Here is a 24,885-nt window from a genome sequence, read left to right on the forward strand (position 1 = left end):
CAGTCCGTCAGTATTCACTACACTAGCGTTCGCAATCTCCAAGACTACATATTTCGTCTATAAATTGAGCTTCTTCAATAATTTCGGTGGAAAGGCCTCATTCGTGAAATGGAGAAATTACTGGCGATCTGGTTTGACGACCAGATACAAAAAAGAATGCCGATGAGCCTTTTAATAATTCAAGCCAAGGCATGCAGTATCTTTGAGACTCTGAAGGCGAAGAATCAGCAAAACATTTACGACAAGCCATGGATGGTTTTATCGGTTTCGTCGGAGATTCAACCTGCAAAATCGGAGTATCAGTGGTGAGGCGGCAAGCGCAGATGTAGAAGCAGCGGAAAAATCTGTTGACCAATTTGATGATTGAAATATCGGTAAGGGGTGGCTCCTCGCTTATCGACCAATTCGCTTAACGACCTAGTTATACGAACGGAACTCGGCTGTTAAGTGAGGTGTCACTTAAATCAAAACAATATTGCAAGACTTGTTGAAAGACATGAGGAAAAACTCTTGTAGACTCTGAATCTTTATTTTTTGGCTTTAAAACGTGACCAAAAGCCATTGTACAGATATGCATCTAAAACAGCTACAAATGACCTGCAGCAAAATAGTTACAAGTTCAGATTGCGGAACAGGCTTTACCCTTGAGAAAGGTTCTAAACCTGAGCTCCTACTGGTAAAATATCCAGCTGTGTGTTTTAATCACTTAAGTAATATCTTTGAAGCCACTAGAGCAGGTTAAAGTAACAGCAGTAATAAAGCGTTAGCCATCCACCAGAGACCCAACCTGCGGAGCCAGGATCAGACGGCACACACCTTCTGCCTTGGCTGGTTCGGAGAGGACACCACCACGGTATTGCAGATTGTGAGTGCAATGAAAAAGTCGAGGACATCTGACAGCTCAGAGGGCAGCTGGCTGAGGGGCTGCCGGTGGTATCGCATGTACTCCAACTGGCTACTGCACTCGTTCACTTTGTCTAGGAGCTGTGGGTCAGGCGTGATGTCCTTCTCCTGTCACACGAGGTTAAACAAGGTCACACAGTGATGAATCAGACTGTAGTTCCAACAAGGACAGAAGAAAAGCAAATATACATATTAGATGTTTACTGATGATATACACCAACACCATTGTCCAGGCAACCCTAAATAAAAGCTGTGCTAATATACCAAATACATTACATAAACCCTACCTAACAGTAAAGAGTTGTCAAACCTGTATCTGTGCTGATTTTTCACCTTAATTACTATAGATAAGTGTTACAACAACCAAGTGGGTATATACAGTATATACTACGTATATATAATTACACTATATACATTTCAAATTATATATTATTTCATATATTCACTTTACAGCTGGTAGTGTAGCGGTTAGAGCTGCTGCCTTTCAACCCAAAGGTCACAGGTTTGAATCTCACCTCCAGCTGTAGTATTCTTCAGCAAGGTACATAGCCTAAATTGCTGTAGTAAAATTACACAGCTGTATAAATGGGTAAATAAGTGTAAGTAGCTTAACAGTAAGTCACTTTGGAGAAAAGCACATGCTAAATGGATAAATGTAAATGTAATAACTTCTAATTTATTATTTTTAATCTCACACACACTCTAATGTCAAGGTTAGGCACTGAAGTCTTGTCAGTAACTGCACCTATCTGTTAACTGAACAGCTCGGTTAAATGCCCTATCCAGTGAGGTCCTATGGCTGGAACTGCTTTAGTTAATAGTTATTTAAAAATAAGCACCACAGGCGCAAAATGAATTTAAAACCTTAAAATATTTCTAGCATACAGAAGAGTCGCCACAGCCACCTACTAGATTACTGGCTGCATCAGACTCATGTCTGTTAATCATAGTATTTAATGGAGTGAGAATACAGTACTGTCACACTGCCAAGCTCAGACCGATGTTGACACGTTTGCTGCTGAGAGTCAGTTGAAAAAGCTCGCCATCCTTATCCATGTTGAGCTACGACTCCGTGTGTGCGTGTGTGTGAGAGAGTAAAATCACTAAGTGGACCAATTGAAGCAAACTGATGAGCAAAATCAGGACACCCGCAATGGCTGTGCACCAAATGAGTCCAAGAGCCCCGAACCCCAGCTGGTGAGAGCGTTTGAGAACAGCGGGTGGAAACGAACCATAGGGCTGCTGAAAGCAGTGTGCTTCGACAGGATGCTAGCCCGCTTGGCCTCGGCACGGCTGCCAGTGCGCCGATGCGACTTTGTGCTGTGTGAACGCAGCACCACCCGACCGCTCTGGTGGCTGGCTCCACTGTCCCGACGAGGCAGAGTGCCCCCATGCGACGTACATTCCTCCTCCTCAGAATCCAGCTCCTGGTACATGGCTAACCTCCTCGCTGAAAAGATGCAGAGGCACATTTGCCATATACCCACCTATGCTCAAACTTCTTTTACTAACAAGATAACAGAAATAAACCAAACAAATCATTAATAAACTATATGTCAAAGGGGATATTTTGTAAAAAATAGTCACAAAAATTATTTAATGCAAATCATGTAGAATTCAATGGGCAATGAAATAATAAATCAGCCCATCTTCTGGTATCCCATAAAGCACAGCTGTTACTCTAACAATCTGAATGTCTTGAGCCAACACTTCAACAGTTGAAACTACTACTTCTTACAGCAACTGCATCAAAGCAAGCAAGTTTTTTCCCCCCTGAAAGAAACACCTGGATTTCACAGACAAGACTAAGAAGGAAAAAGCTACCAAATGAAAACTTGAGGTTCAGAGAAAAGGAAGTAATGAAGCCCAGGACTTCACAGAATGAGACCAGATGGTTCTTTAAAATAAAAAAAGTGTTAGAAGTGAGGACAACACGTGCTGAACGCCTAATCTTTTACTCATCTGCCCTATTCCTAACTCTTTTGTGAAAGCCACTTTTGAGTCAAACCTTTCACGGCGAAGTGACGAAAATTCACAAGTGCTAACACAGTCAAGAACACCCAGGCACTGGGTGTTAAAAACAGGACCTAGAGCTGTCAACCTCAAAACCCTAAAGACATTAAGCGTTAGTCTGCTAGCCCAGAGAGGTTACACAAGTTGTCCTTGGGCCCTCACCATTGGCATCATGGGAGTACTCCACCCCTGCTACTGTACAGCGACGGAACACCATTTTGTTCTCGGTCAGCGTGCCAGTCTTGTCAGAGAAGATGTACTGCATCTGGCCCAAGTCCTCAGTAATGTTCAGAGCACGGCACTGCAGGTGTGAATCTGTCTCCTCATCATACAGGTCCACGTCTTGGTGGATGATGTACACTTGGCAGATCTTCACAATCTCGATGGAAACGAAGAGGGAGATTGGAATCAAAACCTAAAAATCGAGAAGAAAAGTCACGTATACCATAAAGATTTACAATACTGACATCAGCAGTTCAGCACTTCAACACAACCTCATAACAACAGGACACCCATGAGGCCATATAACAAAGGAGGACTTCTACACATATTAACTCAATTTTAAATACATTATGCTTCCTATCTTGGCAGCCACAGAGCATTATACTGACAAACATGAATGTTTGGAAATTCAATGAAATCTTGATTAAGTGACATCTATATTTAGAATTGTCCTAGTTCATGCACATATTAAAAGTGCATTTTTCCACTGTTTATCATCTCTCTCTAACAACAATGTGACATTCTTACATGGCTCTTACGCATCTGCATTTAGGAAACCATACCTGGAACACAATAACCATGGTGAGGAAGAGATAAATGGCTGACAGAGCAGGAGATAAGTCTGTTCCTTCTGGGCTTAGGACATCGAAAATGGGCCTCTTATCTCCATACTGAAACAGCCACAGTCCGTGGCCTAAAAGCAGATAAAGAAAGCAAAAGTTAAAATCTTACTGATGGAAAAAAGTATTTATTCATTTTTTAAATTACATCTGAATCCTCATTGACCCTTGGTTTCATACAATACAAATCACAAACATCTCCCTCCACCTCCCACATCCCCATGAACCTTGTGGACGGTGATGGTGCTGGAGCACAGCGCTGAAATGAGCAGCACGACCTACCGATGGCAGAGAACAGGCACATTACCAGGAGGATGACGACACACCAGAACACATCTACATTCATTTGCCGCTCCAGCTTGCTGCGCTTGTACCGCGGCCCGTTGTTGTTCAGCATGGCTTTAGTCTCGTGACCTGCAGCTCACACACGCACACACACACACGCATGCATGCACACGAGTGAGTGAGACAACTGGAGGGTGAAAAGGAGCTGACAGAACACGAAGAGGACAGGTGTGGATGGCTGTGAATGGAGGTGGGGGGGACTCACCTGCGTAGATGACAATTCCCACAGCCTCCTCAGTGTTCCTGATTGTACACCCTCTGAGCAGCAAGTTCTCCTTGTACAGCCCATCTCTCCTGCCACTCCGGTGAATTCTGCAAATTGGTGAGCTCCGTTAACATCATATGAATTATCAGGGAGGTACAATAATATGGAGCGAGCCCAACATATACCCAGAAAGCAGAAGGTCAAACCTATCCTGAAGGCACTAACAGTCTCCTGCTTGCGCATTGCTTTTTTCTCAGCCTTTTGGATCTCAGCAACAGCATTCTATTGATTTATATTATGTAGCAAGATACCAGATGAAAACATTGGACTTTGGAAATTATTCAAGTCAAATTAACCTGGATCGCCAAAGACCTGCAAAATGCTTTCAGAATCAGGTTTTTACAAGAAAGACAACGTGTAAAAAAAAAAAAAAAATGCATCAATAGCTGAATATCCTGGGTGAAAAAGCATTAAGCCTTTAACATCTTGCACTAATCCCACCTCTAAATCAAGGATTACACTGGTATTAGTTAAACAGCTCACAATTCCTTTACAAGTCCAGGCTTTCACTGTCCGCTGCTGAATCTCCTCAGTTGCCGTGCTCTTTTAGAGTCAGCATGTTTCCAAATTGGCTGAGGCACTTGTATCCCAGACAGGCAGACTGATACATTCTAGCCATTAGGGATTAACATGTATATTCTTTCCATTTATGAGTACTTCCCACAGGCTCAGCCATTAAATGGATCACACTGAGCAGAGAAGAGAGATTTCTTGCATTTGATTAGGCCAAGTCCAAAATGTCATAAACATGTCCACATGACAGCCCCCATCCCACTCTACCCGAAGCGACAGCATGCCACTGGAGCCTGGCAACAGACTGCTGGCTGGAGGCAGCTGGCATCTGGCCTCCACTGGTTTCCAGTATGAGTCATAACCCATTCAGGGTGCAGTAAAATGACTCAGGTGCCTTCCACAAAGACGACTCCACAGCATTCCCAAAAGAACAGAGTATTGAAATTAAAGTTCCAACCCCCCAAAATCTCTCACGCAAGATAGTTTACGGGTAGGTATTAACTGTACATAAGCTTTGAGTTTTCTGGGATAATGCTGTAATTACATAGAATGACTTCCAGCTCAGGGAATTAGCACACACAGGTTATTCAAAACGCACTTGTCTTAGTCTCATAACTGTTTGTATGAATAGGAACTACGTTAACATTCAGCTGCACGACAGGCTGCTACTTGAGGCATACGTACAAACAGAAATTTAGTAAAAAAAAAAAACTCGAAAATAATGGTGTGGTTAATTCCACAACATCACATCATACTCCTGAAACATTGCAATAGCAATCACCACAACTTAAGTTTACAAAGCTTAATAAGATCCATAAATAATAACATCCTAAAAAAGTATGACATTAGAACTGTAACTGATATTGTGAACAAGAATTGTAATACTGCATTCATTTTAAAAACAGTGAGTGTTTAGGCACACAAAGCACAGATCATGTCACACCATTTGTTTAAACAACAGTCAAAGGCCTTTAACAGCTACTAAATCCTCAGAGGAACATTTTGGGTGCCATTTCTAAACAAGCAAAATTATGCCATATTTAAAGGCTCATTGTAAAGTTAAAAAAGGGTATTTAATATACACTGAAAAACATATACTTACATATAACCACGAAACCTGTTCAAATCATTGTTAGGCTTTTCACACTCGATGATGCTGCTGTACTTCAGTGGGTCAAATTCACAATCCTGCCAAGAAACACATGCACCGAACATAAAGACAGTATACTACACAAAAGCTAATACTCTCAGAATATTAAAAGTAAGATTAAAATATTGACAGACAAAACTTTAAAGACTAAAAGTGGTTTATGGTCAAGCTTGTGCCTGGCTTTATCCTTTTTTTTTTTTTTTTTTGAAAAAGGAAGACAGGATTGGGTGTGTCCCCTCCCCCTCCGGCCTTACGCCCTGTGTTGCCGGGTAGGCTCCGGTTCCCCGCGACCCCGTATGGGACAAGCGGTTCCGAAGATGTGTGCGTGTGTATGTGTGAAGACAGGATTTTGTGCAACTTCAGAAAAATAAGCCCAGTTTTGAAGAATTCTGTGGATCGCTAGTTTAAAACAACACCTAGGTGACTCGTTTTGGAATTTGCTAGTGTCTTAATGTTGATGAAACTAGGCAGCTGTGCACACCGGTATGTTGAACAAACATTGCTAAACCAACAGACCTTAGTTAAACACAAGTGTTCATCACGTTTGCCAAAAAAGCGACTCCCAAAACCCTCCATGACTTGGTGATGTCTTTGTCCTCTTCAGAAACATTCTCAGAAAGATGCACCTAGCAAGTATCTGGTACAAAAAAGGATTCTATCATAATTAATCTCAAAACATAAACAAGAAGGGGATTATATTGTGTAGGGGTGGAGGAACAAGTCGTCAAGTCTTCTTAATTCAAATGAGAAATTTCTTCACTGAGGCAAGAAAAAGGCATTACTTGCAATACCTACTGATGTGAAACCAGAGTAATGAATTCAGGAACCAGAACCCCACAGAAGACTAAAGTCATTTACTTTCACACAGAGTATCAATTAAAACATCGATCTACGTTTCAACTGACAGCACACAGCATTAAAGTCTAAGAGTTTCTAATACTCTGGGGTAACAACACCCGCCCAATATTGAATCCACATCCCTACGGTGCTAAGAAGTTTCCAAAAATAAAAATGACCTTCTTTCTCTTGTTTTTCTAGAAAACTGTTTTCACTGTAAAACCTGACTAAAAACACCTGTAGTCCAAGGTCTGCTGAGACAAAGCTAATGGGTTTCAGACTGAGAACAAAGAAGCAGTCTTGAGAACAATCTACACAACTGTTTCTACATTGGTTTTGAAAACTTTAGTCATCCCAGAGAAACAAGCATTCACGAGAAGGTGTCATTTACAACCACTACTTTGATTTTTTTTTTTTTTTTTTTTTTTTTAAGGACTGAATTTGGATGTTGTGTGCCTCCTGACAACTGAGTGGAGCAAGGCCAGAGCGACCAAACAGTCTCCTTTGTGCTGCCTCAGCAAGTTCTAAACCTCCCTTAGCCCTTGTTTGCTAGTTTCACCTGTTATAATCTCAGTAAGCATGGCCTCTCTGAGTACTCAAATATCATCTTATTTTGAGAGGGTAAATTCATTGGCGGTGGACGTAGTGACAGAGCAGGTTAAACTGGTGCCCAGCGGCTCGAAGGGTGTGGGGTTAGAGTCCTGCTCCGGATGTACAAAATTTGTGTATTCCCCTGTTTTTGCACCCCCACACATGGACAGAAAAAGGCATTGCCAAACCACTTCCATGCCTCCCTTGCCTTGCAAACCACGTGTTTGAGTTGGGCCGGACTATGAGTTGGGGCTGACTCCCCAACTTGTCTATTATCATCACCACCACCAAGTTCACTGGCATTGTTTTCTTTGATTTCTTTTGTCTCTACTGTTCCTTTTTCTGCATTAAACATTTCATTAATATATAAACAGTGATAGGTATATGCACGTATAGTATGTTTTGTTTGCAAGCATTAAGCATGGTTTGTAATAGCTACAGTCACGGATAGTCACAGTATTATAGAGCAATTAATAAAGAGAAACTGCCTTGTTATTTTGGGCTGTGATAACTAATATTAAGTAACTATGTCCACTTTAATGTTATCTGGAGGAATTTTAGCATAAACAAGTATCCATTTTTAGAATCATGAACGCATAAAAATTATCATTCAAAACAATGAAAATTACATCTTCCAAGTTATAATTCACCTTATGAGGGGTATTTCAGAAACTACCTTCTTAAGAATGGGGGAAACTGTTGGTTTCTTTTATCTTGTAACAAGGTAAACAAAACACACTACAGAAAACAATGTGACAGGAACTGAAATTAGCTTTATGTAAAACATACTTATTGCACAGAATTTTACATGTCCCATACTATTCCCTGACAGAAAGTGGCATGGTAAATGTGGTAACTGTAGACCTCTTGACACATACATGTGTGTTTCAGATAATCGCACGCCAGCAAAGATGGGCACTCACCAGGTCAATAAAGCTCCGCACCACTTGCCTCTGTTTCAGGTTGGTCTCACCATCCAGAGTGGCTGTCTCAATGTGACACAGGTGGTCTGGGTCGCTGGAGCTCAGGAGCAGCACGTCAGCCGGCAAAATCTCGTTGCACCGCAGGCGAATGAAATCTCCCACACGGACTTCCTTCCAGTATTTCTCTACATACCCTCTCTGGGCCCTGCAGGACATGTCACCACAATTACTTAGCAGGCAATGCCTCAAAGTAGCAGAACTGTACACATCTGCACAGCCATTCTTACAGAAGCAGGTTAAGGTAAGTATCATCCTCCAGTGTAAAACAGACAGGACTATCCTGGCACTTTAGCCTCCCTGAAAGACTGATGCAGAGAACAGAGTCCAACTGTGCAACACAGTACACAACAGATTAGTGCCATATGCAAAATCATCAGCCGCTCAATTTCCCGAGTTCACTGCAGACAAACACAGTGCCAAGAGCCAACTAGCAATAATGCTTTCGTTCAAACTCTGCAAAAACAGACTGCAAACATTAGTGGGGCGTATGTAAGGTTTTGTTAACAACTACACGCCATCATAGGGAACACATTTGCCCGAGCTCCACCTTACACCCTGAATGAAACATTCAAATCTGCAAGGGAACCGGCGGACCTAAAACTAATGTGATTCACACACCTCAGACAGGGGGGAGACATGAAGTAACAATGTGTCCATTGTTAGAGAGAACAGGATATATGAAAAGCAAAACAAAAAAAAAAAAAAAAAAAAAAAAAAAGGCTTCAAAAAAATATTGCGCAGTGAGATCTTAGCAGTTATTGGTTGGTAGAGTCTAGCACTTTACCTTGATCAGTATGACCCTTAACAATGGTACCGTTTTAAAATGCTGTGAGGCTTCCACTGTAACTAACCTTTAACACTAACTTTCCACACAAGACGGATTTACGCAATACTACATGTGAACAAAGAAATTCTGATATAATCCAATGGCACAAGACATGGTATTCACTCCTTGTATACCAGCCAGCACCTTGTGTTTCAAGTCCAGGACACAAGACCCTGTTGTTGTGTTGTACTGTCAAGTCAGTGTCAACTCTTGTCCAGAAGGTTCCGTCCTCAACTTGTGTCCTTAGGGTTGAAAAAAGCAAGTTCATTGTCACTGTGAGTGCATCCATCTGGTTGCTCTTCTTTTCCCTTTAACTTTCTCCAAGTACTACAGTCTTTCAGGGAATCCAATCTTCTCATGACATACCAAAAACATGATCATCTTCGCCTTATCATTTGTGCTACTAATGAGAGCACAACTGACCTTGCAAACTTGTCTCCAAATAGTTATGTTCTCCCAAAATCCATAAAGTTCAATAATTTGTGTGTGACTTTACAAAATAAATTAATGGAATTTGTACATTATCAATGGGCTCAAGTGTCAAAGGCATAGATCTATGACTCGCAATGAAATAAGTTGGGCCACAAGTGAAGCGAGGCACGGGTGTTCCTGCTAGTGAACCAGATCTTAACCAAAGCATGCCTGTAAACAGAGTACATCACAGCACTACGGTTCTCCACAATGCCTGCTTCCACTCACTCATATTGCTAAATAATTCAATGACCTGCTCAGTCATGCAAAACTAGAGCACACAGCTGCAACCTGTATTCATGCAGCACACTGGTACCATTTTGGACACGGTACAAAAGGACAAAAGGTATACAGGGCTGCGAACAAACTGTGTAGAGGCCAGGGGTTCAAATTGAGGGAGGGCACAAGTAAACAGCTCTGACTGAATCAGGACACTTTTGATATGGACACCTAGAAGGGCAGGAGCTAAGGGCCCCCTGTACACAAGCCAATCCAGTGAGCAGAGGCAGGACCATCACACCACATGATATGAAATGCTTTCATTTACTGGGAAGGAGCAAAGCCGCAAAAACCCAGGAGAAGTAAATGCAACAGGTAAATACACAAGCTATACATTTCAGGGCAATTATCTTCCTATTAGTGTAAATGACCATTTACAAGGTCTTAGAGGAAAAGTGCATTGGGCAGCATATTATTTTAACTGAAAGACATACTATAAAAGTATTCCTCTATTATACTTGCTGCCTGAACTATCTAAACTGGATAGGCTTTGTTTTGATGCTGAAGTGAAAATTTAAGCAAATTTTCAGATATAAATTTAATCAGATATAAATTTAAATGAATGAGAATTTAAATCTCATTCATTTAAATTTATATCTGATTTCATAAAAAGTATTGTTTAAGCAACGTGCTTGTTCCTAGTTTCCAGGGAATGCGTAGATTACAGCTCTCTCCATTTAAGTCCAAGCATCGGTATATATTAAAGAAATTCAAATAATTCTATATTGGAGGAAATATTTTATATGCCTTAAAACCCCAAGTAGTAATAAAAGTGCCTTAAAATTATTACAATTTCAAAAATAAAAACCATTAGTACTCCAGTTGCTATACAGTTAGTCACATTACATAAAAACTAAAAACTTAATAAAAAAAAAAAAAAACACACCTTTGTTGAAGTTTACTGTGTAAGAAAAAACTATTAGAGCGTAATTTTTTTCAGCCTAATTACAGAACATGACTATACATAATGGAGATGTTCTTCAAAATAATTCAGTCCATGCGTTTTCAATTACATGCATGAATACGATCGCTGATGAACTTTTGAAAGTTCAAAATAAGATCAGTCAAATTGGACAGACAGCACAGACATCAGCAGAAGAGCTTCTTCATTGTTCTATAGAAGGACTACTACCTTTAGTTTAGCAGCAAGAGAAAATGGTACAAAATGACATGTGGCGTCCATACAGGCTGATCCGTACCGGCACTTGGGCTGCACACCAGCGAGGACACCCTCAATATTCTTCCTAGCCCGACATTTGGAACACAAGCAGAGACAACACCTGGTGAAAACACACTGATCGCAGTGACCTCACAGCCCAAGGTTCTGTGAGCCAAGTTCTGTTCTACATGAACATCTTATTTCACAGCAGGCTCTGTAAAGCACCTCTGCTAGAGGGTGAGAAAGTAGGCTTTTCTGCAGGCAGCAAGGGTCCGAACATTGCTTGGCTGGAGGACTCGACACAAGGAACACCACACTCAAAGGATTTAGAAATTTGATTCCTGGAGGGTTGTTTATATGCCCAACTTCAACCCAACCAATCTCCCCCAGACTAATCAGGCAGTTAAGAGTTAGACATTATTAAACTAAGTATTTCCTCAACATAGCAATAAAACACTAATCTTGAACAAACAGCTGTTATTTTGCCTTACACCTTGGCATTTATAAAACATCAAGGTAACAGCACAGCGATTTAAGATGCCTATACAAAAGTGGTTCTCTGGGAACGGAATTAGACAACCCTAGATTACAGGTCTTATTTTGCCAAAACCCTCACTAAAACCAAAATACACAAAAAGAATTGCACACTGATTCAACCACTGAAGCTTGTTCATAAAGAAAGTTCAGTGGCTTTAAACTGATAAAAACAAGAGATGATAAACTGACAACACATGTTCTCCATGAAGGAACACCTTGCTCATTTGCACAAATGGTTTTACTGGTGAGGGTGGCGCAGTGTTGCAGTGGGCTTCGCTGGGTCCTACTCTGGTGGGTCTGGGGTTCAGGTCCTGCTTGGAGTGCTTGTGACAGACTGGTGTCCTCCCTCCCCCCTCCAGCCTTGGGACCTGTGTTGCCGGGTTAGGCTCTAGTTCGCCAAGACCCCGCTTGAGACAAGCAGTTTCAGTCAATGTACATGTGTGTATATGTGGATTTTACTGGTGTAAAGCAAAGCAACACTCAGAACATTAACATTAGAAATCAACCTGGGGAAACATTGCTTATCATATGTTTTCATCAACCTTAAAAGTTGCAGTAGCTAGCACAAACTCAGGCAACTGTGTGTTGATTTTAAAGCATGCCACAGGACCACAGAGTTCTTGATAAACAAGTAAATTCCCTAAAAAAGGCTAACAAAAACATGCTTTTGAGAAACACTTGCAATACCTGCAGTTTCATGAGAGACAGTTTTCTTCGGCCTCAAATGCATCTTTGCCTTTGTACTGAGAAGCAAACTAGAAAGCCTGTATGTTCTCTAAACACCCGCCAAGGAAAACACATCGGAGTACAAAACATTGCAGGAAGCACTTCGAATCATAAACAGTTTCAAACTCTGATATTGTTTTTTAAAAACAATGCTAGGAAACAAAGCAAGGCACAAAACAATACCATACCTTATTGCTTTTTGATGCTGACACCCAATTAAAGAAAAAACAAATATAAACTACTAAAAACATGCCTGAGATTGGGTGGTTTCTTATTATTTTTATGTAACAAACCTATTGTGGTGCTGGGTTGGAATGCGTCCATTTAACATGACCACCGAGACTCCAAGAAGGCAGAGGATGCAACGGGCCTCCACTGATAACCCCAAATGGCCAAGGGGCGTCTGTGCTTGAAGGCCAGCCAGCAAAGCTAATCTTTCACCAACGTACCTGCGTCGACTTGGACTCTGCACAGAAGGCAAAGGCAACAGAAGACCCTGAAAACATTTTGCTCTTGTGTCTTGGAAAAGCCATGTGCCTATCTGTATTCACTGATATGCTACATACTTTAAAGCTGTTGGTACACAAAGACCAACACATGAAAGTCACAAATATGAGAAAGGGGGAAAAAAAGGAAAGAAGAAAAGGAAGAAAAAAAAAAAACCACCAAAACACATATCTCTGACAAACTACTGCTTTCTCATAAATTAGCATCCATTGGTGTTCACAACATACCCCTCTATCCGGAGGGAACTCAAATTAAGAGAAGCCCATATTTTGCTGTAAGCATTACCCATGCTACAAAACGTATTATTACCATTATCTTTATTTTGCTGATGCCTTTGTCTAGAGATTTGATTTTGATCATAAAAATACCTAACAGTTCTGCAGAAATTGTACAGCAACTTGTGTTTTACAATGACAACTTAAGAGTGAGAGCTGTTACTTTCCAGTGAAATGATCTGCATTCAAATAGTGCTCCAACAGTAGTACCCTTTAGCATGACACTTATTGACCAGTTATCGGTGCAGTACACGCATACACAATTTACAAGAATACGATAAAGACACATCAATATTAATTATTTGCAAATAAAGACCTAAATATACATTATAAAGTATATACCCATTTTTAAACAAAAAAGGTAAGGCTTCTGCATTTTGGTGGGGGAGGAAGAAAACACTGAAATTAGCTGTAAAATAAATACAGATGTGTATTTATCTTTTATGTCACATCTTACTGCGGAGATTCAGCAATATATGATATTAAGGTTAAAAAAATCTGCATACATTCTTTCAGGACAATGTCATCTGTGAGGCATTATGGGGTGGACTTAAGCAGTGCTTTATTAAAAAACACAAAACTATTAGCATAACAAATGCACAGGAAAACACAAAACAGAAGCTCTCAGCAGCAGACAGCACCAGTGCGAGCTGCACAGTGCAATGACTGCTGTACTCTGACAGTCCATTAAATACTATGATTAAGAGACCTGGGTCAGGTGCAGCCAATAATCCAGAATGTGGGTAGGTCATTTTATACAATTCACTTTGCAATTCTGGTGCTGATTTCTGATGCATAACATGTTATTTCAACAAATGTAAATAACTATGTACTACCATTACCATTTAAGTGAAGCAGCTCCAGTCATACGACCTCACAGGACAGGGTATGTGCAACAATCAAAGTTACTGGACAAAAATGGTTACTCGGAGACTTCTGATCCTTAAATGGCAAAGTAACCAGGCAACAACTGTATTTACTCCAAATTGCTCACGTAAAAATTATTCTATTGTACAAACTCCAGTCAAGCTCTTTTGTGTTTCTCTCTAAGAAGTGGGGTCTTCTTACCATGGAGCCCATTTTCTTTCATACATCAACAGGTGATGCGACTTGAAATGTTTCACCGATTTGTTTTGAAGTTTCCCTCGGTTCTTTCTCCACCATTAAAACAACCTCTCTCCTTAATTTTCAATCAATCGGTCAATTTTCCTCTTGACTTGTCCACAAATGTTAAAGACAATCCCATGGACCATAAACCTCTTACCAATACTGGCAACATAGCTCACAGGAACATCACGCTCTTTGGAGGTGGTCTTGTAGCCTTCATGTTGACCATGCTTGACTATTACCTTCTTTCTAAACCTCCTCAGACAACTCTGCTTTTCCTTCTCTTTTCCATGTTTAGTGTGATGCAGTATCACAAAACAGCACAGTGACTAGTTTTCTTCATTTACACTGGCTGAATAAGCAACAAAGATTGAAGACACCTGCAATATAAAGTAAGGCAACAGACTAAAAGTAGAACTATGATTATTTCCTGTAAATTCTAAAGGGTATCACTACTGTATTGTCAAGGTCATTTTATTATCTTTGTAGAATAAGCAATTCAGTTCTTTTCATAGCTTTTTAAAATATCTTACTTTTCAAAAGGATTGGTGCATTATCTGAATAAAATGCAAGGGTATCAATATTTTTGGGGATGTTTGTAATAATAAAATACAGGCAGAGTGAACAAATTGGTCTTGCTTTATAAGAGGTGACCTGGAAAAGGGATAAAACATTCAGATAATACAGTCGAGTAATTGCTACAGCTAGGTGCCATCAAGACTAAAGTATTTTTTTTGTCATAGCATCATCACATCCTGTCTGTATTTATGAAGCAATACACAGCAATAAATGAGACAATTGTAGCAAAGATATGGTTCATAAACAGTAAACCAGGTCCGTTTACATCTTTCCAAACATTGTCAGTTCTGATAATAGCAGAAGTTCAAACTTTATAAACAGGTGCCTTTAAATGCATTTCCTACAAAACTAATCGATGGTCTTTTGTCATTGTTTAGATGTGTTTGCCACATCTATTTTCCAACCAAGTTAAATTTTGTTCACTCCATGTTTGTATTTTTTTTTTAAACATCAAAACAGAGGTTGTTTAGGTATACAGTATGAAATCAGATTGCAGAAAATAGCTTTTACATCCTTTAAAATGACAGTACTGTGGAATGACAGTGAAGAAAGAGCTTCGCAACTAGAAGGTTTTTGGCTCGCGTCTGTTGCAGAACAGTTTTACATTAATTACTGCAGTAAATTATCCAGTTGTACAAGAGATTAATGTTAAGATGTAGAAGTCATTCTGGATAAAACCATTTAGCAAGAAGACTAATACAGAAAGTGTCCACCAGTAATGTCACCACAAAGATGAGAGCTACTGATAATTATTTATGTCTCCTGTTACAAAACAAATCATTGTCAAAGACACAGGTACAAAGCTAGAAGAAGCATCCATCCTGTTTCATGACACCTTACAAAGGATATTAGATTACACTGTTGGACTGATACTGGTGTATAGCGTTTCACGAGAGGGCTGAACACACTGGCTGCTCTTAGTTTCATTACCATTGGTACAATATACGAAACCACCAAGCAGCTGGACCACTGATATGGAACGGGGGGCGGGGACCTGTTCTAAGCTTCAATATAATGCGAAACTCAGTGGGAAAAAAAAAGTAAAGCACCTGAGCTTTTACAATAGTCACAGAATGTATATAGTGAATAATTACTCTCAGATCGAATACATTTGCAAAAGGTGTCCACTTTTGTCCGCTGTGTGGGGGGCCTGATGTTTTAGTGGGCTTGATGTTCTAGCATCCCGTCCTGGATGTGTCCCCTCCCCCTTCAGCCTTGTGGCCTGTGTTGCCAGGTAAGGCTCCAGCTTGCCGCAATCCTGCTTTGGATAGGCAGTTGCTGACAATGAATAGATGAAATGGATGGATGGTGTCAGTTTCTTTTCAGTCTTAATTAAAAACATAGACATCCTAATGAAAATATATATTCCACATTTTTTGGTACACATAAAGCATGAAAACACCATAGTAACACACTGCCACACAGAAAATGACAAAATTACATGTTTGGCAGTGGGTCAAAACCTGGGTTGCCCTATATTTTTATATCCATTACTGTTTCGCTAGTATCTGACCAGGGTTGCAGATTTTTTTTTTTAATCACATATTTCAATTTTTTTTAATCTTGAGAATTCTAAATGTTTAATAACAATGTCACCAAAACATTTGTTTTCTTCCTGAATTGTTGATATTGCCATCATTAATGTTTACTTCATGGCTGCTGTCAACCAGCTTTTCTGCCACTGCATCCTATGCAGTCACACAGTGTGTCTTCAGCACATATAGACTTGTTTAAACTTAAGAACAGGCTTGGCAGAAAAAAAATGTGGCAAAACTAGTTTCTCGGCCCGAAACAAGCACATTCAGCTGGGTGAGCCATAAGTAACAAACTCTTTTGAGACAAACTCTTGCATATGAATAAAGGGCTGTAGTATAACATCATCATCATCCAAAATTTGTCAGAGCTGACCTGTGTGTTAAACACTGTGGTTTAATTATCCTGAAGTCCTTGTTGTTTAATTCACAAATAATGCCATTTAATTCATTCATTTCATTTGAGTACAGTAAAGCTGTTTGCAAGTGCTTCTAGATATGTTGCCAAATAAACCTACTAAGATTTGATTAAAAAAATAAATAATACTGGGGAGAATTAGTGAACATTATTTAAATTTACTTTAAAAAAAAAATCAGCTGATTTAAATCATGGTTTATCGGCCAATACGCTACCTGACACTGACATTTCAGAGATCACGCAAACACGAAATATCAGGGACAAACTACTGCAAATGCAAGATACACAGTATCTGTACCACTTGCTTGTACTACAGTTCATAGCCACATACAGAAATGAATAAGGCCTAAAATGGCTTGAACTTACCATCCACCCCTTCCCCAGCACACGCACACAGCAGGAATCTCTAACACAGAGCAGGTTTGTAGCATGAATAAAAGAGGGGCTTTCAAGAGTGAGCATGCATGTCATAGCCATGACTGGAAAGCTTTCTCTGCAATGCTGAAGCACTCAAATGCCTCAGACGAAGGCTACATCCAGTCACCTACAAAGGTGGGAAAAAAATGCTGACTACTTGAAAACCCTTCAACGTTACCAATAAACACACACCAGAAAAAGTACACATTTTCTTACTGCCTATGTCTATGTGAAAGTGATAGGAATAAACACCTTTTTCAAAAGGGTGCAAGGCTAACTTCTTCGGGAATTGGCACAATGACAGCCAACACACCTACACTCAGAAGACACTAAAACTATGTACCTGAGGAAACTTTGCAGTAAATTTTACCCATATTTCTGTACAATGAAGTGCATGGAGCTCAGGTTCATGAGAGAATGATACAGCTCAAACTGAGATAAATAGCTGTTTGCTGAGAGGAGCCTCAAAGGCACCCTGCTTTCAGAGCACCGTCAACAGGAGACTCAAACGTTGCCATATTTATAAGGCTGTTATGATGACAACAGATTGATCTTGCAATTGAATGTACAGCTTCTTCATACATTCTTTCTTGGAAACAGTGCATTTGCTTCGTGTTTGCCTTCTGAGAGGAACCAGATGACTCACTGAGCATCTTGGTTGTTTAAAGCATGTTCATAATCCTATCCAGTCAAACCAGGAGAAATACAAATAAACATACACCACCACCTCTCTGGTTAAGTACAGTTTCATCTTCTTCAGATATATTTTGAAATATGTGTGTACTTTTCAGCATTAAAAAAATCATGACACCATAACATAGCGTGACGCAAATACGTACTGGAAAAATGCATCTTACAGTGAAATTATGTGAGTATTTTTTCCATAAGAAACAAAGAAAAATGATGTGCTAATGTTTTTCATGTTCAGTCCATATTTCTGTGGTGATAAAGGTTTGCAACCAGTACAGTTCTAAATAAAAGAGCACCCATACAAAATTAAACTTTCGGTTTGAGCTTAAATGTATTTGCCAGTTACAAATCAGGAGAAAAATATCTGTAAAAACACCACAGACCAGGGCATTCACAGGAAAGAGTCTGACCAAACAACTTTTCAAAAAAAAGAAAAATAAACCCATTAAACCAGATTTTTTTTTGTTTTACTAACAACACACCCTATAACTCAGTATGTCATCTGTCTAGGCCTAAATGAGCATGTGTTTTCTTCACAATGGAAAAGAATATTTGATCACTCCCAACCACGAAAAGAGCACTGTGGCAGCATGAGCACAAGTTGTAGAAAGACGCAAACACTGAGCTCTTTCACTGCCATGACTCCATGCCCTGGGCATGGCCAACAGAGCAGCTTTTCATTAGAAAACAGTCTTTAAAAAAGTATCACAGCCTTCTTTAAAGAAAATAATAAATTAATAAATAATCCTTGACAAATACAGCGCATTACTCCTAAACCTGGGATTGGTCAACTCTGCTATTTTCACAGACTCTTTCCATGCCACTGTTTTTCTGAGGTCAAGAATTGTTTACTTCCTCATGAGTCGATCAACATGGAAAATTTCCTTATATGGATTAAAACAACACATAAAGGCAAGCCAAAATACTTAAATCATACTTCTTAAAAACTGCAAAAAACCATTTATTCTAAAGAGGTTGTATACAAGACAGCAAAGTGCCCTGGCTATTCGGGTATATGTTCGAATCCAGCACAGTTCATGTGGAATTTGCATATTCTCCACGCATTTGTGAGGGTTTCCTCCAAAAATCAGAAAATCTCTTTCAGGTGGACTGGTGACTAAATTGCCTGTAGTGTGTGTATGTGACAACCCTGCAACTGGCTAGAATCCATTCCAGTTCGAACCCTAAACTAGCCTGGATAGGCTACAGACCACCGCAACCCTGATTTGGACAACTGGCAAGCAGCAGTGAGAGGCTGCATACACAAGAGAAAATAAAAGAAGCATTTATGGCCTTCAGCAGTATTCCCTATTTATAAATAAATAAATAAATAAAGGATACTGTGAAAAGTGATTCTAAGTTGTGTCAGCTACACAGTGCTTAGAGTTGCAACAAAATCAAGGCAGTGCTCTGCATCAAAGCCACTAAAGACACCAAACTTGTTGCACAGCTGAGCCCTTGCAGGCTTGGCAAAGCAGGATTGCATGTCCAAGTCAGGGTCATGGTGGGCCAGGGCCCATCCTTGAAGCACAGAGCAGGAGAAAGGGTGCACACAGGACAAGAGGCCAGTCCATTTCAGGGCAATCACAGATATTCACAAGGGTTGTTACTGTGATACAGTCTTGCACTGAGGTATCCGTTTGTGGACAAAAACATGTCTAAGTCAATAAGCGACACAGCTGCCGGTACCTCAGCAACACTCCTCCAGATGAGTAACTGGGAACGGAACTATGGCAAATTAAAACTAACGACTATATGTTACCATTAGCCTTTGACGCTTGCTGTAACTGATGTGCAGCCTGTTCAGGTTTCCAATGCACATACCGCTTGTCCAGCAAAGGATAAACACAACCATGTGTGTTTCCTAGCAATGAGGCTCAGCAACAAACAAAGGCAGTGAGGGTGAATTACAGCTATAGCTTCTTCTCCACCAAGTGAGGACCACAGATACACTCCAGCGGGCTCCCTTCTTTTTAGCTTACACAACGACCATATGGCAGTTTACAACTGTGTTTACATATTACACAGCATCAACCTCTCCATCAATACAAAAGGTTTCCCAAGTAATGACAGGAATTGTCACCCAGTCCCCACTGTCGGTCTAATTGCCAATCTAATCTGTGAATATTACAGTATTTAGGTGACTGACTTTTTGGCAGCTTATGACTGCATTTTTATTATTATAGCTTATATACTGTGTTGTTGTTTGAGTCTGTACCTCAGTGTACATCAGGGTATGTTGTATGTTAACACTCCATATTTATGGATGACCTGTGTCTGAACCCAGTTTGTGGTTTTCCATATTTCATTTAATAATGGCTCTGGTGTGGCCAGTGATGGGTGTCTGGAGGAAGAGCGGCAGCTAAAACAATTGGTTTGTCACTCAACATTTAGCCAAAAGCCGGTGTAGAATTGTCGCTATGGAGCTAGCTATGTAATGACAATAAAAGTCATTTTCATAACGATGAACCTTGGCCTGGAGAACCTTGACTTGGAACCAGGCTATGATCAAAACTAAACCAGGACCAAGAAGACCAGATCAAGAAGAAGAGCAGCAAGACCCAAAGTAAAACAGCACTAGAAGGATCAACTAGGAGAGCTAGAACCAAGAACAAACTAGAACCAGGACTTGGAAAAAAAAGAGTAGAATCAGAAAAAGAACTCCTAGTGAAGACCAGCAGAACAAGCCTCGGGAGTGTGACTAAGACCAAAAGAAAAGCAAAACCAAGAACAAAACTCACAAGCGAGAACAAGAAGAGACCACAAAACTCTGACCACCATGACCCCCCGAGCACCTGCCGGCCAGCCCACACAGCACAGAGGAGGCCTCTCTCTCACGCAGAAAGACAGACGTTCTCCAAATACAAGAAGAATAACGACCGTCTGTCTCTGGCGAAAGAAAGTGCAATACAAATGGGAAATAAAATAGCGAACTGAACAGCACGAAACTAAACGAGAGGACGTAAAAAAAAAGCTGACAGAGACGCGAGAGCGAGTCGGTTCCATCGCCTCAGCAACAGGTAGGTAGCCCGCGCCACAGCTGAAGGAACGTTGGAGGGGGCTCCACATAAACCAACTAAAAGTCGAGGCAGCGAAGGAATAAAATACGGCGCGGAGCAGCAGTTCAAGCGGCAAGGCGCCCGCCGTACCTGGAATAAACGAGGCAGTCCATGTGGTTGATCTCCTTGTCGGAGCGGTGTCGGCGGTAGTCCTCCCACAGGTCCTTGATGGCGGTCACGGACAGGATGAAGAGCACGGGCGCGAGCGACAGCTCGGGCTGGAACGCGCTCAGCGCGGGCACGAAGTTGAGCAGCGCGATGAACACGAAGTACACGTTGGCGAAGCGGTGGAACTGCTCGAAGAGGTTTTTCGGCAGGAACGACAGCAGCGTGTACTTGGTCGTCTTAATCTTGTTGTCCGCGTAGTGCCTGTTCGGGTTTTCCTCGCCTTTCGCGCGCTCGTGCAGCACGTTGGAGTGCACGACGCGCGTCTTGCTCTCTTTCTTGCCCTTCTTCCTCGCTCGGGAGCCGCGCGCGCCCTCCCGCGCCATACTTCGCCTCAAACTCTCCCAACTTTTTTTTTTTCCTCTCTTCTTCTCCCCCTCGCTCGCCGCAGCCTTTCCACTCTGTACAAGAAGGAAGAAAAGCGCTACGTGATCATGCTGCTACGCGTCTCCTACTTGGGAGGGAAAAAGTACTCGTTTCCTCCGCGCCACCGCTTTGGCCCGCTCCATCTTTGCTACTTTTTCGTCCTTTTCTGTCACTGGCGTCGCTCGCTCACCGCATCCCCGTTTTCTTTTTCTTTCTCAGCAGACGGGGATGCTCACAACCGCGTCCCCCTCGTCACAGCTGACGAAACGGCAGCTCGCTGAGTCGCTCCGCCTCCGCCGAACACGCGTGGCCGCGCGTGCCACGCGTTACAGTGCGCCTTCACTGGGGCGTCCATGTTGTCTGGGAGGCAGAGGAGCCGCCGCTCCCGTCCCGCCACCGCGCCACCCTCTCCTCTCCTCTCCTCTCCTCTCCTGTCCTCGTCCAGCCGAGCGCGGCTCCCGAAGAGAGCAGCAGCGGCGGCGGCGGCGGCGGATCCTCAGTCCCCGCAACGGTCCGCCAAACCCACGATCACACACGTGTCAGTCGCTCTTTCGGAAAAGAAACCCCACGTGAGCTGCATGATGATGATGTAGCTGAAGAACCGCGAATAACATAACGCTCCACCAGGAGCCGTATTCGAAAACTTAAAAATATTTAAAAAGAAAAAAAAAAAACTTAAAGTCCGCTTTTATATATTGTCCCCCAGACAGACAAAAATGCGAAGCCGCACGTACTTTACGTCACTTTACACTTCTGAACATGCACCACGCTAAAAAGCATATATTTCTCATGTAGCCATTTAGTAACTTTTTTTTCTTATTTTTTTTTTTTTAACTCTAACATGTTGCGAATTAGTGAATTTTGCGCCTGGCGCCTTTTCAAGACTTTAAAAAAGAAAAAAAAAAAAAAAAGTTCACGATAATGTAAATGTCACGCGACGTGGTTGTTGAATAAGACCACGTTACTTCTTCTTGTCTATATTTAATTTACTTGTATATAATTGACACTTCTGAACCGACAGAACGCACAATTCGTGCTTGAAATGTCTAATTTAGCACTGTTCAAACGTTCTCTAAAATTAAAGTTAACTTTAAAATGTTGACAATGACTTTTGCACGTGGGGTCATTGCACACAAGGTTGTTATCGTTGTTGCTCATATTTAGGAAGTTAAATCTCTTGACATTAGTTTATATATATGGTGGCACGGCGCCTGGGTGGTGCGAAAGGACATGGGTTCGATCCCTGCTCAGTTTGTGTGGAGTTTGCATGTTCTCCTCGTGTCTGTGTAGGTTTCCTCCGGGTGCTCTGGTTTCCTCCCACAGTTCAAAGACATGCTGTTCAGGCTCACCCATAGTGGGACGAGAGTGTGTTCCACTGGTGTATGGATGAGTGACCCAGTGTAAGTAGTGTATCTAGCAATGTAAGCCACCTTAGGGAATAAAGTGTGTGGGCTCATAACACTACACAGAGTTCATTAGAAGTTGCTTTTGAGAAAGACATCTGCAAAGTGAATGTAAGACTTCAAAAGTGCTGGGGAAAGACTGAGTACACAGACTTGTTACCTCAAGGTTGTTATTTCAAGTCCCACTGCCCTGCTGTAGTATCGGAGCAACATACAAGTATAAACCTCCTTTGTTCCAGTAAAGAGCTCTATGTGAGTGAAATAGCTAGTTTTTCCATTGTATAAGCTTTGGGCAGCCAGTAATAGTATTAATATTATTATTATTATTAGCAGTAGTAGTGGCAGTAGTAGTAGTAAGAGTTTATAGTGTAATAGTGTAACTTTAGCTTTATTAATCCAAGAAATTGAGTTGTGTAGCTGAAAGTTATCGCATATTTCTTAAATTAGTTTTGACCAATGTGTCTTGGAACCAAGACAAAAATTTAAAATTCTTCAGCAATGCTGGAGTGACCATCAGGAGGTTCAGGACTTTTCCTGGTGGGCAGTGAAGTTTTGACAGAACCGATTGCAAATTACTGGCCTCAACAAAAGGCCAATCCGAGCAACAGACTTGCCTGTTTTCACATTCGGCCTCTGGACCACACACAGTCATGCAATACTTGTGCACATATGTCACTGGAAACCAAAATCCGCTGCGCAGTCAGGTACTACAGTATTATGAATTTGGGAGTTTGAGAAACGGTCCTCTCGAACTGGTACAGCCAAAGTTGAATCCCGATTGGTCCATTAATGGTCACCAGTGTCATTACGATATAAGATCTTCATTTAGAAGACATGTTTCCCAGCTGGCGGCTAAATTAAAGACAGAGGGCTGTGGTCTTCTGACCTGTGTATGCCTTTGAAAGTTAGAATCTGTATTAAAGTTAGTTTATAACATTGAGATGTCTCCAATGCAAATGTACGCTATAATATAAAGAAAAAAACAATAATTAAAGTATATAACATCTGGAAAAAAAAAAACTGTGCTCCAAAATAACCAGAGGGGAGCCTCAGTGTGAGTTAAGGTGAAACGTAAGACTCCATGTGGAATTCCAGGTTATTATCTTCAGAAATGAAAATGGTACACAAAGAACTGATTTTTCATTAGTGTTCATTTTGTAACGCATAGTGTTCAATTTGCCACATGAAATAGCATGTTTCGCTGGGGTATGGAGCCATGACAGCTACATTACTTATGGTGTTTCACTGTTCAGTACCACTAAGGGCTGCTCTGCATCATCTAACTCCCAGACTGAGAGTGAGTCCCACTACAGCCCCGTTCTTCAGTGACTAATATCACAGCACATTGCTGACATAACATTTTGTTGGAGGAACATAAAAAAAAAACGGTGATAGGCTTCCCCTATGTAACGGAGATTCCTTTCATGAGAATTTGGATTTAAAAGCAAATGCAATTTGTACATTTAAATTTTGTTTATGAGCTATGAACTCGGGAGAAATGCCTTACAAGAACAGACATTTCAAAACCCCCTGACTCTTTGTCATCTATAATAAGCATGAGCTTTAAAGCAAATAACTATATCACATTTGAGAGCAACTTCCTAGTGTGCTTTACAATATATATAAAAGATTTTGGAATGAAACTAATTCATAACAGTTTATCAGCATATTTAAAATTCCAACAACAAAAGAACAACAGAATACACCCATTATTAATAATCACATGTCATGGTGGTCCAGAGCTTATCATGGAAGCTAGTGACAATTTAAAGTTACAATTAGCCTGAAATGCATTTTTGGACCATGGAGAGAAGCCACTAAAAACCAGTGTGAACATGGGGAGAGCATGTAAACACCACACAAATAGAACTAAATGTGAAGATACAGCCCAGGAGTTGTTATGAGGCATTCACTGTACCACCATAGC

At 41.0% G+C, this 24,885-nt stretch overlaps 1 protein-coding gene across 2 annotated transcripts in view; it reads right to left on the minus strand.

The window, feature by feature from the left end:
- atp10a (ATPase phospholipid transporting 10A) overlaps positions 1 to 22,314 on the minus strand; it is a 37,151-nt gene extending 14,837 nt beyond the window's left edge. The window contains exons 1-9 of one of the 2 annotated variants that reach the window (XM_029254182.1): positions 21,115 to 22,314; positions 8,383 to 8,587; positions 5,984 to 6,069; positions 4,309 to 4,415; positions 4,041 to 4,172; positions 3,702 to 3,832; positions 3,079 to 3,331; positions 2,136 to 2,353; positions 817 to 1,011 (exon numbers count right to left, since the gene is read on the minus strand). In XM_029254182.1, coding sequence (XP_029110015.1) covers positions 817 to 1,011; positions 2,136 to 2,353; positions 3,079 to 3,331; positions 3,702 to 3,832; positions 4,041 to 4,172; positions 4,309 to 4,415; positions 5,984 to 6,069; positions 8,383 to 8,587; positions 21,115 to 21,515 — 1,728 coding nt within the window. In that variant the 5' untranslated portion in view covers positions 21,516 to 22,314. Of the gene's footprint in view, positions 1 to 816; positions 1,012 to 2,135; positions 2,354 to 3,078; positions 3,332 to 3,701; positions 3,833 to 4,040; positions 4,173 to 4,308; positions 4,416 to 5,983; positions 6,070 to 6,547; positions 6,646 to 8,382; positions 8,588 to 21,114 lie in introns of those variants that run through there. The other variant, XM_018750139.2, reaches the window with a different exon arrangement.
- Positions 22,315 to 24,885: the final 2,571 nt, after the last annotated feature.

The sequence above is a fragment of the Scleropages formosus genome, chromosome 1 (assembly GCF_900964775.1).
Source record: "Scleropages formosus chromosome 1, fSclFor1.1, whole genome shotgun sequence".
Lineage (NCBI taxonomy): Eukaryota > Metazoa > Chordata > Actinopteri > Osteoglossiformes > Osteoglossidae > Scleropages > Scleropages formosus.